This window comes from Asterias amurensis, chromosome 10, assembly GCF_032118995.1.
Source record: "Asterias amurensis chromosome 10, ASM3211899v1".
Classification (NCBI taxonomy): domain Eukaryota; kingdom Metazoa; phylum Echinodermata; class Asteroidea; order Forcipulatida; family Asteriidae; genus Asterias; species Asterias amurensis.
Genome location: NC_092657.1, coordinates 11,909,072 through 11,921,528, shown reverse-complemented (window position 1 = coordinate 11,921,528; position 12,457 = coordinate 11,909,072). Strand labels below are relative to the sequence as shown.

At 35.6% G+C, this 12,457-nt stretch overlaps 1 protein-coding gene across 1 annotated transcript in view; it reads left to right on the top strand.

The window, feature by feature from the left end:
• Positions 1–12,457, top strand: part of LOC139942679 (uncharacterized) — a 164,233-nt gene that overhangs the window by 25,896 nt on the left and 125,880 nt on the right. The window contains exons 8-17 of the mRNA XM_071939494.1: positions 1,053–1,148; positions 2,626–2,718; positions 3,510–3,569; positions 3,995–4,087; positions 5,827–5,922; positions 7,400–7,492; positions 8,284–8,343; positions 8,769–8,861; positions 10,601–10,696; positions 12,174–12,266. Of these exons, the coding sequence (XP_071795595.1) occupies positions 1,053–1,148; positions 2,626–2,718; positions 3,510–3,569; positions 3,995–4,087; positions 5,827–5,922; positions 7,400–7,492; positions 8,284–8,343; positions 8,769–8,861; positions 10,601–10,696; positions 12,174–12,266 (873 nt within the window). The remainder of the gene's footprint in view (positions 1–1,052; positions 1,149–2,625; positions 2,719–3,509; positions 3,570–3,994; positions 4,088–5,826; positions 5,923–7,399; positions 7,493–8,283; positions 8,344–8,768; positions 8,862–10,600; positions 10,697–12,173; positions 12,267–12,457) is intronic.

The following is a 12,457-nucleotide window of genomic DNA, read 5'->3' as shown; positions in this document are numbered from 1 at the left end:
AGGCGAAGAACAATGGGCTGTTTACTTGGGAAAATCGTGAAACTAAGGGCCTTGCCACACGAGGCAACTTTTGCAGGCAACTTGGAGGCAACCAGCTGCAGTGCATACTACAAGACCACTTTGGTAGCACACGGGTCAATTTTCAAACATTGTCTTATGATCCACAAGAGAAATATGTGAACATTCAAATGTGACTGTCTTTTCTTCTTGGAGATTGCCTGGAACTGGTTGCCCGTAAATTGCCTCGTGTGACATGGCCCTAAGACTCTGACTTTCAGCCCTCGTAGCAACTGCTCGATGTGAACAGCGCCCTCAATCGATAGAAAACAAGTACCCTGAGTTTGGGTGTTACAAGAGGATTATTGTTATTTCTTTCAAAGATGGTCGCCAAGCATTTTAATTCAAACTGGCCACCAATTCTTCAGTTTAAAGTCACCACTTACTGCTACCATATTAATTTTTGGCTGCTGTATTTTGTCAAGCGATGCTACTAAGTGATATGCCTGATTCATTTATTTTTATAAATGTATTGTTTATTGATTGGTTTATTTCACAAATAACAGCTTCATAGCCTTAAAGACACTGGACACCTTTGGTAACTTTTAAAGACCAGTCTTCTCACTTGGTGTATCTCATACATCTGCACAAAATAACAAACCTGTGAAAATTTAAACTCAATTGGTTGTTGAAGTTGCGAGATAATAATGGAAGAAAAACACCCTTGGCACACAAAGTTGTGTGCTTTCAGATGCTTGATTTCGAGACGTAAAATAAATCTAATTCTGAGGTCAAATTTGTAGAAAATTACTTCTTTCTCCAAATCTACGTTACTTCAGAGGGAGCTGTTTCTCACAATGTTTTATACTGTCAACAGCTCTCCATTGCTTGTTATCAAGTAAGTTTTTATTCTAACAGTGATTTTGAGTAATAGTGTCCATTGCCTTTAAGGAGGCAGAATTGAGTTTTATTTTTACATCATTGATGAGCATCCATATCAGATGATTAATGCTGCATGATTTAAAATAATTTGTGTCTTTTATACAATCTTGCAGAATGTTCAATCAACTCCTGTTTAAATAGTGGAACATTGATTGATGCATGGTGTGAGTGTTACTGCGATGGAAACTGGGCAGGAACAACTTGTACAGGTAAGGCTTGATGTTTTCAGTTCGCTTGAGCAGAACATTTTGCAAAACGAATTTTGGTTAAACGGCAAAGTGAAATGTCCTCACTGTCTTCTTTTAAAAAAGCATCTCCCTATAGGCCTACAGGTTACGACACTAAAGTCACAATGTGTAATGTATTTCTTCTGTGGCATAGGCCATGTGATAGACTGCACTTTCATGATTTTAGTCAATTCAATGATGGCTCGTTTTTGGTAGTGTTGGTACACTTGTGTTTGTCTGTCCTTGTTGTCCCGTCTTTGTTTGTGTGAGTCTTACATGCAGTGTTGGTCTCTCAATAGGTTAGGGTTCAAAAGCCAAGGCTTCACTCAATCCTAATTTTTGCTCTTCTGACTTGTTAATAATGTTTGCTACTGTTTATAACAGTCACTGTTAGGCCTGATATTATAAATACACCAATTATGTAATTTTGTCGTGTTAGGGCAATACCAAAATAAATGTTTTGTTGAACTGAGTTGATTTAATTGAATCTGAGCACATATCAATGAAAGAACAAATCAAAACATATATTTTATGATGGTTGGTAGAAAAGGGGGAACATCACCAAAAACTTCTTCAGTTTGTATAATTCTTGAAAATATTTGAAAGCTATAACACAGAATGCGATAATTCCAAGATGACCATTGTAGTATCTTGCCTGTCAATGCAAGGTGCTTAAATTTAAGATTTGTGTGAGGACAAAATAACCCAATAATAAAAAGATTCTTTAAATGTTGCCTGTCTCATACCACAAGAGCATGAGAAAGACACAAAGTTATTGCTCTAACTAAAAATCATGCTGGGGAGATTTCCTTTCCTTCATAGCTCTGGAATGATCTGCCACAACATCTTAGAAACTACATCTCCATTTATTAGTTCAGAAACAACTTATAAAAAACAACCATCAAGTTTCTTTTTTCACGTATGCGTTTGGTATTTTTAGGAAAAGGCGCGTTAGCAAATTCCTCGTTATTATTTGCTGGTTTTCCTGTAGGTAGTTCTTTGTGTGTTCTACAGGAAATAATAAAGTTCGGCAGACATATGTTACTATTTTACTTCACCATTTTGTAATCTTGCAGATTGTTCACTCACAAGTAGCTCTTGTTCAAATAGTGGAGTACTGGATAGTTCAACATGTCAGTGTGGCTGTACGGGAAGCTGGACAGGAACACTTTGTATAGGTACACTTGATTTGTGTGACATTGTTTTTTACTAATTTTTTTCCAAAAACTACAGTTCCTCAGCAAGTAATGATTTAAGGGAAACTTTATACCATCATAATCTTCAAACTGTTTAAAGTTTAATGTAAATCTGTGGACATTGTGTTTTATGTTACAAAAAGTACCCTGACACTTAACACAAACTTCCTGCTGAAGCTGCACATTTCCAAATATGCATTCGAAATTCTGAAGTTTGGCAGATATTGGTTAATCAGTTTTTTTGTTTCGTTTTCAATGTTCAGAATGTTTAATAAACTGTGAAAATAGTGGAAGATTGACTGCTGCAACATGTGAATGTGCCTGCGATGGAGGCTGGACTGGAACACTTTGTACAGGTAGGTTCACTCACCATGGCAGTGTGGTCCTTTTCAGACCATGTCCAATAATTTACCATAATTTCATAAAGAGTTATAACTTAAGCAGAAACATTTGCTTTACAATGAGGTGCATATGTGGTGCATGTGATTGGTATTTTTTTAGTAACTATATTCATACAAGCAAACATTTAAGATGAAGTCATTAAGAACAAAAAATGTAAGCCCTCAGTTCATTTTTTTTTTAAGGAGATCTTCATATAATATTTAGTTTACTTTGATTGCATTTCAGATGGAATTATTTCTCTGAAGGATTGTTGTATTACTAGAATGAACTTTATATATTTGTGACCTTTCCGGAAAAAAAAATCAAAGACAAAGTTGTGTGTCTTTAAAAAACAGGGTTTTGTTTTCAATATGTTGACTTATTGCATTTTTGGTATCTTTGAGTATTTTAATACCATCGTCTGTGGATCTTGGTTCAAATGCCACCTTGGATCAGAGCCTTTGGGTAGATTGGTCGCTCACAGGTTCGTTAATCAGTGAATGGATGTAACTTACTCAAGAACTCACTGTGGAGGCAGTCCAACTTGTTCTTGATGCTTCTAACATTTTGGTGATAAATGTCTAGATGATTGTTTCTTGGTGAGGGTTGTTGGTTGCAGGATGTGATGTTTGAGCAGAAGGGAATGGAACAAGATTAGTTTCAATATCTCCATATGAGATTATGTTGAATGCTACATATATGAGTTATTATGGTCATAAATACATTCGGCACTAATTGTCTTTTCTTCCTTCATAATTTTATTCAGATTGTGCCATAACTTGTGGTCCCGACGAGTATCTTGATACCGTGACCTGCGAGTGCTCTGGTAAAAAAAAAACACTTTATTAACCGATTTAAATTCAATGCAGTTTTCCCTGTGACTTTAATTTTTCGAGACAAATGAAACTCTTGTAATGAAAATACTTTGAAAACCATTTGGGTCTTGTAATGTCAAAGAGAAGGTTTTTTTTTTTTGGTTTTTTTTTAGATGATCTTTTCATCAAGGGAACTCAGCAAACATTGGTTAAATGTCTATGATTATGAGTTGTACAAAAATAAAATCAAGAAATTGTGATTAAGTAACGGCAATATTTATTTTAGTCATTTTGAAATCAGCAGTTAGATGGGAAAACTCGAACCCACAACCTCGTGATTGCAAGTCCTGTAGTCAAACCACTTGACCACGTTAACTTATTAGATTTGTTTTATATATAATCTAATCCTGTACATGTTCCTTATCTTTATATGCAGTTTGTCCATTCACCTGTCAAAATAATGGAGTGCTTGACACTGTCAATTGTTTGTGTTCATGTACAGACAACTGGACGGGACAGGCCTGCGGCGGTAAGAACCCTTTTGCATTTAACATTTTACATGTTTTGGGATGTGATACGAAAAAGGGCTAACTATTGCTGCCAGTGAATTAGGCCAAGTAAAAAAAATACCAGTTGATCGTCTAAGTTTTTCCAAGAAGAGGTGAATCAGCCAAAGACGAAAATGCTGTGCTTCTGTGATTGGTTTCTTTAATATCTCTTCTTCTTCTCATTAGGCATTGTGATTAGCACAGATTAACTACAATGAAAATAGAAACAAAAATATATGTCACAAGAAATACTCAGTGATTGTACCAATTAATTGGACCTAACCAGAATTACCCCAATAATTATGCAAATAAAGGACTGAATAAAGCAATGTTTACATTGACCCATGTGCCTGAAGGGAATCTATACAAACTTTGACCTATAAACCCTGGGCTATAATTACCACATAAACACAATTAGCAACTGACTGAATCATAGAATATTATGCGTTAACCTGTGTTATATCAACCAACGACAATATGCGTGTATAAATAACAATCCCCAATTACATGTGCGACCAAATTAAACGCAATGACAAAATACAACTATTTTAGGCTTAAAATCAGTACGTAAATATAACACAATCAATCAATCAGCTTTATAATTTTAGTGGCAAGAAAATCAATGCACAAACCGTTTAATAAACCTCGGCGGAAATCCCCAAAACTTTAGGCGAAGAACAATGGGCTGTTTACTTGGGAAAATCGTGAAACTAAGGGCCTTGCCACACGAGGCAACTTTTGCAGGCAACTTGGAGGCAACCAGCTGCAGTGCATACTACAAGACCACTTTGGTAGCACACGGGTCAATTTTCAAACATTGTCTTATGATCCACAAGAGAAATATGTGAACATTCAAATGTGACTGTCTTTTCTTCTTGGAGATTGCCTGGAACTGGTTGCCCGTAAATTGCCTCGTGTGACATGGCCCTAAGACTCTGACTTTCAGCCCTCGTAGCAACTGCTCGATGTGAACAGCGCCCTCAATCGATAGAAAACAAGTACCCTGAGTTTGGGTGTTACAAGAGGATTATTGTTATTTCTTTCAAAGATGGTCGCCAAGCATTTTAATTCAAACTGGCCACCAATTCTTCAGTTTAAAGTCACCACTTACTGCTACCATATTAATTTTTGGCTGCTGTATTTTGTCAAGCGATGCTACTAAGTGATATGCCTGATTCATTTATTTTTATAAATGTATTGTTTATTGATTGGTTTATTTCACAAATAACAGCTTCATAGCCTTAAAGACACTGGACACCTTTGGTAACTTTTAAAGACCAGTCTTCTCACTTGGTGTATCTCATACATCTGCACAAAATAACAAACCTGTGAAAATTTAAACTCAATTGGTTGTTGAAGTTGCGAGATAATAATGGAAGAAAAACACCCTTGGCACACAAAGTTGTGTGCTTTCAGATGCTTGATTTCGAGACGTAAAATAAATCTAATTCTGAGGTCAAATTTGTAGAAAATTACTTCTTTCTCCAAATCTACGTTACTTCAGAGGGAGCTGTTTCTCACAATGTTTTATACTGTCAACAGCTCTCCATTGCTTGTTATCAAGTAAGTTTTTATTCTAACAGTGATTTTGAGTAATAGTGTCCATTGCCTTTAAGGAGGCAGAATTGAGTTTTATTTTTACATCATTGATGAGCATCCATATCAGATGATTAATGCTGCATGATTTAAAATAATTTGTGTCTTTTATACAATCTTGCAGAATGTTCAATCAACTCCTGTTTAAATAGTGGAACATTGATTGATGCATGGTGTGAGTGTTACTGCGATGGAAACTGGGCAGGAACAACTTGTACAGGTAAGGCTTGATGTTTTCAGTTCGCTTGAGCAGAACATTTTGCAAAACGAATTTTGGTTAAACGGCAAAGTGAAATGTCCTCACTGTCTTCTTTTAAAAAAGCATCTCCCTATAGGCCTACAGGTTACGACACTAAAGTCACAATGTGTAATGTATTTCTTCTGTGGCATAGGCCATGTGATAGACTGCACTTTCATGATTTTAGTCAATTCAATGATGGCTCGTTTTTGGTAGTGTTGGTACACTTGTGTTTGTCTGTCCTTGTTGTCCCGTCTTTGTTTGTGTGAGTCTTACATGCAGTGTTGGTCTCTCAATAGGTTAGGGTTCAAAAGCCAAGGCTTCACTCAATCCTAATTTTTGCTCTTCTGACTTGTTAATAATGTTTGCTACTGTTTATAACAGTCACTGTTAGGCCTGATATTATAAATACACCAATTATGTAATTTTGTCGTGTTAGGGCAATACCAAAATAAATGTTTTGTTGAACTGAGTTGATTTAATTGAATCTGAGCACATATCAATGAAAGAACAAATCAAAACATATATTTTATGATGGTTGGTAGAAAAGGGGGAACATCACCAAAAACTTCTTCAGTTTGTATAATTCTTGAAAATATTTGAAAGCTATAACACAGAATGCGATAATTCCAAGATGACCATTGTAGTATCTTGCCTGTCAATGCAAGGTGCTTAAATTTAAGATTTGTGTGAGGACAAAATAACCCAATAATAAAAAGATTCTTTAAATGTTGCCTGTCTCATACCACAAGAGCATGAGAAAGACACAAAGTTATTGCTCTAACTAAAAATCATGCTGGGGAGATTTCCTTTCCTTCATAGCTCTGGAATGATCTGCCACAACATCTTAGAAACTACATCTCCATTTATTAGTTCAGAAACAACTTATAAAAAACAACCATCAAGTTTCTTTTTTCACGTATGCGTTTGGTATTTTTAGGAAAAGGCGCGTTAGCAAATTCCTCGTTATTATTTGCTGGTTTTCCTGTAGGTAGTTCTTTGTGTGTTCTACAGGAAATAATAAAGTTCGGCAGACATATGTTACTATTTTACTTCACCATTTTGTAATCTTGCAGATTGTTCACTCACAAGTAGCTCTTGTTCAAATAGTGGAGTACTGGATAGTTCAACATGTCAGTGTGGCTGTACGGGAAGCTGGACAGGAACACTTTGTATAGGTACACTTGATTTGTGTGACATTGTTTTTTACTAATTTTTTTCCAAAAACTACAGTTCCTCAGCAAGTAATGATTTAAGGGAAACTTTATACCATCATAATCTTCAAACTGTTTAAAGTTTAATGTAAATCTGTGGACATTGTGTTTTATGTTACAAAAAGTACCCTGACACTTAACACAAACTTCCTGCTGAAGCTGCACATTTCCAAATATGCATTCGAAATTCTGAAGTTTGGCAGATATTGGTTAATCAGTTTTTTTGTTTCGTTTTCAATGTTCAGAATGTTTAATAAACTGTGAAAATAGTGGAAGATTGACTGCTGCAACATGTGAATGTGCCTGCGATGGAGGCTGGACTGGAACACTTTGTACAGGTAGGTTCACTCACCATGGCAGTGTGGTCCTTTTCAGACCATGTCCAATAATTTACCATAATTTCATAAAGAGTTATAACTTAAGCAGAAACATTTGCTTTACAATGAGGTGCATATGTGGTGCATGTGATTGGTATTTTTTTAGTAACTATATTCATACAAGCAAACATTTAAGATGAAGTCATTAAGAACAAAAAATGTAAGCCCTCAGTTCATTTTTTTTTTAAGGAGATCTTCATATAATATTTAGTTTACTTTGATTGCATTTCAGATGGAATTATTTCTCTGAAGGATTGTTGTATTACTAGAATGAACTTTATATATTTGTGACCTTTCCGGAAAAAAAAATCAAAGACAAAGTTGTGTGTCTTTAAAAAACAGGGTTTTGTTTTCAATATGTTGACTTATTGCATTTTTGGTATCTTTGAGTATTTTAATACCATCGTCTGTGGATCTTGGTTCAAATGCCACCTTGGATCAGAGCCTTGGGGTAGATTGGTCGCTCACAGGTTCGTTAATCAGTGAATGGATGTAACTTACTCAAGAACTCACTGTGGAGGCAGTCCAACTTGTTCTTGATGCTTCTAACATTTTGGTGATAAATGTCTAGATGATTGTTTCTTGGTGAGGGTTGTTGGTTGCAGGATGTGATGTTTGAGCAGAAGGGAATGGAACAAGATTAGTTTCAATATCTCCATATGAGATTATGTTGAATGCTACATATATGAGTTATTATGGTCATAAATACATTCGGCACTAATTGTCTTTTCTTCCTTCATAATTTTATTCAGATTGTGCCATAACTTGTGGTCCCGACGAGTATCTTGATACCGTGACCTGCGAGTGCTCTGGTAAAAAAAAAACACTTTATTAACCGATTTAAATTCAATGCAGTTTTCCCTGTGACTTTAATTTTTCGAGACAAATGAAACTCTTGTAATGAAAATACTTTGAAAACCATTTGGGTCTTGTAATGTCAAAGAGAAGGTTTTTTTTTTTTGGTTTTTTTTTAGATGATCTTTTCATCAAGGGAACTCAGCAAACATTGGTTAAATGTCTATGATTATGAGTTGTACAAAAATAAAATCAAGAAATTGTGATTAAGTAACGGCAATATTTATTTTAGTCATTTTGAAATCAGCAGTTAGATGGGAAAACTCGAACCCACAACCTCGTGATTGCAAGTCCTGTAGTCAAACCACTTGACCACGTTAACTTATTAGATTTGTTTTATATATAATCTAATCCTGTACATGTTCCTTATCTTTATATGCAGTTTGTCCATTCACCTGTCAAAATAATGGAGTGCTTGACACTGTCAATTGTTTGTGTTCATGTACAGACAACTGGACGGGACAGGCCTGCGGCGGTAAGAACCCTTTTGCATTTAACATTTTACATGTTTTGGGATGTGATACGAAAAAGGGCTAACTATTGCTGCCAGTGAATTAGGCCAAGTAAAAAAAATACCAGTTGATCGTCTAAGTTTTTCCAAGAAGAGGTGAATCAGCCAAAGACGAAAATGCTGTGCTTCTGTGATTGGTTTCTTTAATATCTCTTCTTCTTCTCATTAGGCATTGTGATTAGCACAGATTAACTACAATGAAAATAGAAACAAAAATATATGTCACAAGAAATACTCAGTGATTGTACCAATTAATTGGACCTAACCAGAATTACCCCAATAATTATGCAAATAAAGGACTGAATAAAGCAATGTTTACATTGACCCATGTGCCTGAAGGGAATCTATACAAACTTTGACCTATAAACCCTGGGCTATAATTACCACATAAACACAATTAGCAACTGACTGAATCATAGAATATTATGCGTTAACCTGTGTTATATCAACCAACGACAATATGCGTGTATAAATAACAATCCCCAATTACATGTGCGACCAAATTAAACGCAATGACAAAATACAACTATTTTAGGCTTAAAATCAGTACGTAAATATAACACAATCAATCAATCAGCTTTATAATTTTAGTGGCAAGAAAATCAATGCACAAACCGTTTAATAAACCTCGGCGGAAATCCCCAAAACTTTAGGCGAAGAACAATGGGCTGTTTACTTGGGAAAATCGTGAAACTAAGGGCCTTGCCACACGAGGCAACTTTTGCAGGCAACTTGGAGGCAACCAGCTGCAGTGCATACTACAAGACCACTTTGGTAGCACACGGGTCAATTTTCAAACATTGTCTTATGATCCACAAGAGAAATATGTGAACATTCAAATGTGACTGTCTTTTCTTCTTGGAGATTGCCTGGAACTGGTTGCCCGTAAATTGCCTCGTGTGACATGGCCCTAAGACTCTGACTTTCAGCCCTCGTAGCAACTGCTCGATGTGAACAGCGCCCTCAATCGATAGAAAACAAGTACCCTGAGTTTGGGTGTTACAAGAGGATTATTGTTATTTCTTTCAAAGATGGTCGCCAAGCATTTTAATTCAAACTGGCCACCAATTCTTCAGTTTAAAGTCACCACTTACTGCTACCATATTAATTTTTGGCTGCTGTATTTTGTCAAGCGATGCTACTAAGTGATATGCCTGATTCATTTATTTTTATAAATGTATTGTTTATTGATTGGTTTATTTCACAAACAAAAGCTTCATAGCCTTAAAGACACTGGACACCTTTGGTAACTTTTAAAGACCAGTCTTCTCACTTGGTGTATCTCATACATCTGCACAAAATAACAAACCTGTGAAAATTTAAACTCAATTGGTTGTTGAAGTTGCGAGATAATAATGGAAGAAAAACACCCTTGGCACACAAAGTTGTGTGCTTTCAGATGCTTGATTTCGAGACGTAAAATAAATCTAATTCTGAGGTCAAATTTGTAGAAAATTACTTCTTTCTCCAAATCTACGTTACTTCAGAGGGAGCTGTTTCTCACAATGTTTTATACTGTCAACAGCTCTCCATTGCTTGTTATCAAGTAAGTTTTTATTCTAACAGTGATTTTGAGTAATAGTGTCCATTGCCTTTAAGGAGGCAGAATTGAGTTTTATTTTTACATCATTGATGAGCATCCATATCAGATGATTAATGCTGCATGATTTAAAATAATTTGTGTCTTTTATACAATCTTGCAGAATGTTCAATCAACTCCTGTTTAAATAGTGGAACATTGATTGATGCATGGTGTGAGTGTTACTGCGATGGAAACTGGGCAGGAACAACTTGTACCGGTAAGGCTTGATGTTTTCAGTTCGCTTGAGCAGAACATTTTGCAAAACGAATTTTGGTTAAACGGCAAAGTGAAATGTCCTCACTGTCTTCTTTTAAAAAAGCATCTCCCTATAGGCCTACAGGTTACGACACTAAAGTCACAATGTGTAATGTATTTCTTCTGTGGCATAGGCCATGTGATAGACTGCACTTTCATGATTTTAGTCAATTCAATGATGGCTCGTTTTTGGTAGTGTTGGTACACTTGTGTTTGTCTGTCCTTGTTGTCCCGTCTTTGTTTGTGTGAGTCTTACATGCAGTGTTGGTCTCTCAATAGGTTAGGGTTCAAAAGCCAAGGCTTCACTCAATCCTAATTTTTGCTCTTCTGACTTGTTAATAATGTTTGCTACTGTTTATAACAGTCACTGTTAGGCCTGATATTATAAATACACCAATTATGTAATTTTGTCGTGTTAGGGCAATACCAAAATAAATGTTTTGTTGAACTGAGTTGATTTAATTGAATCTGAGCACATATCAATGAAAGAACAAATCAAAACATATATTTTATGATGGTTGGTAGAAAAGGGGGAACATCACCAAAAACTTCTTCAGTTTGTATAATTCTTGAAAATATTTGAAAGCTATAACACAGAATGCGATAATTCCAAGATGACCATTGTAGTATCTTGCCTGTCAATGCAAGGTGCTTAAATTTAAGATTTGTGTGAGGACAAAATAACCCAATAATAAAAAGATTCTTTAAATGTTGCCTGTCTCATACCACAAGAGCATGAGAAAGACACAAAGTTATTGCTCTAACTAAAAATCATGCTGGGGAGATTTCCTTTCCTTCATAGCTCTGGAATGATCTGCCACAACATCTTAGAAACTACATCTCCATTTATTAGTTCAGAAACAACTTATAAAAAACAACCATCAAGTTTCTTTTTTCACGTATGCGTTTGGTATTTTTAGGAAAAGGCGCGTTAGCAAATTCCTCGTTATTATTTGCTGGTTTTCCTGTAGGTAGTTCTTTGTGTGTTCTACAGGAAATAATAAAGTTCGGCAGACATATGTTACTATTTTACTTCACCATTTTGTAATCTTGCAGATTGTTCACTCACAAGTAGCTCTTGTTCAAATAGTGGAGTACTGGATAGTTCAACATGTCAGTGTGGCTGTACGGGAAGCTGGACAGGAACACTTTGTATAGGTACACTTGATTTGTGTGACATTGTTTTTTACTAATTTTTTTCCAAAAACTACAGTTCCTCAGCAAGTAATGATTTAAGGGAAACTTTATACCATCATAATCTTCAAACTGTTTAAAGTTTAATGTAAATCTGTGGACATTGTGTTTTATGTTACAAAAAGTACCCTGACACTTAACACAAACTTCCTGCTGAAGCTGCACATTTCCAAATATGCATTCGAAATTCTGAAGTTTGGCAGATATTGGTTAATCAGTTTTTTGGTTTCGTTTTCAATGTTCAGAATGTTTAATAAACTGTGAAAATAGTGGAAGATTGACTGCTGCAACATGTGAATGTGCCTGCGATGGAGGCTGGACTGGAACACTTTGTACAGGTAGGTTCACTCACCATGGCAGTGTGGTCCTTTTCAGACCATGTCCAATAATTTACCATAATTTCATAAAGAGTTATAACTTAAGCAGAAACATTTGCTTTACAATGAGGTGCATATGTGGTGCATGTGATTGGTATTTTTTTAGTAACTATATTCATACAAGCAAACATTTAAGATGAAGTCATTAAGAA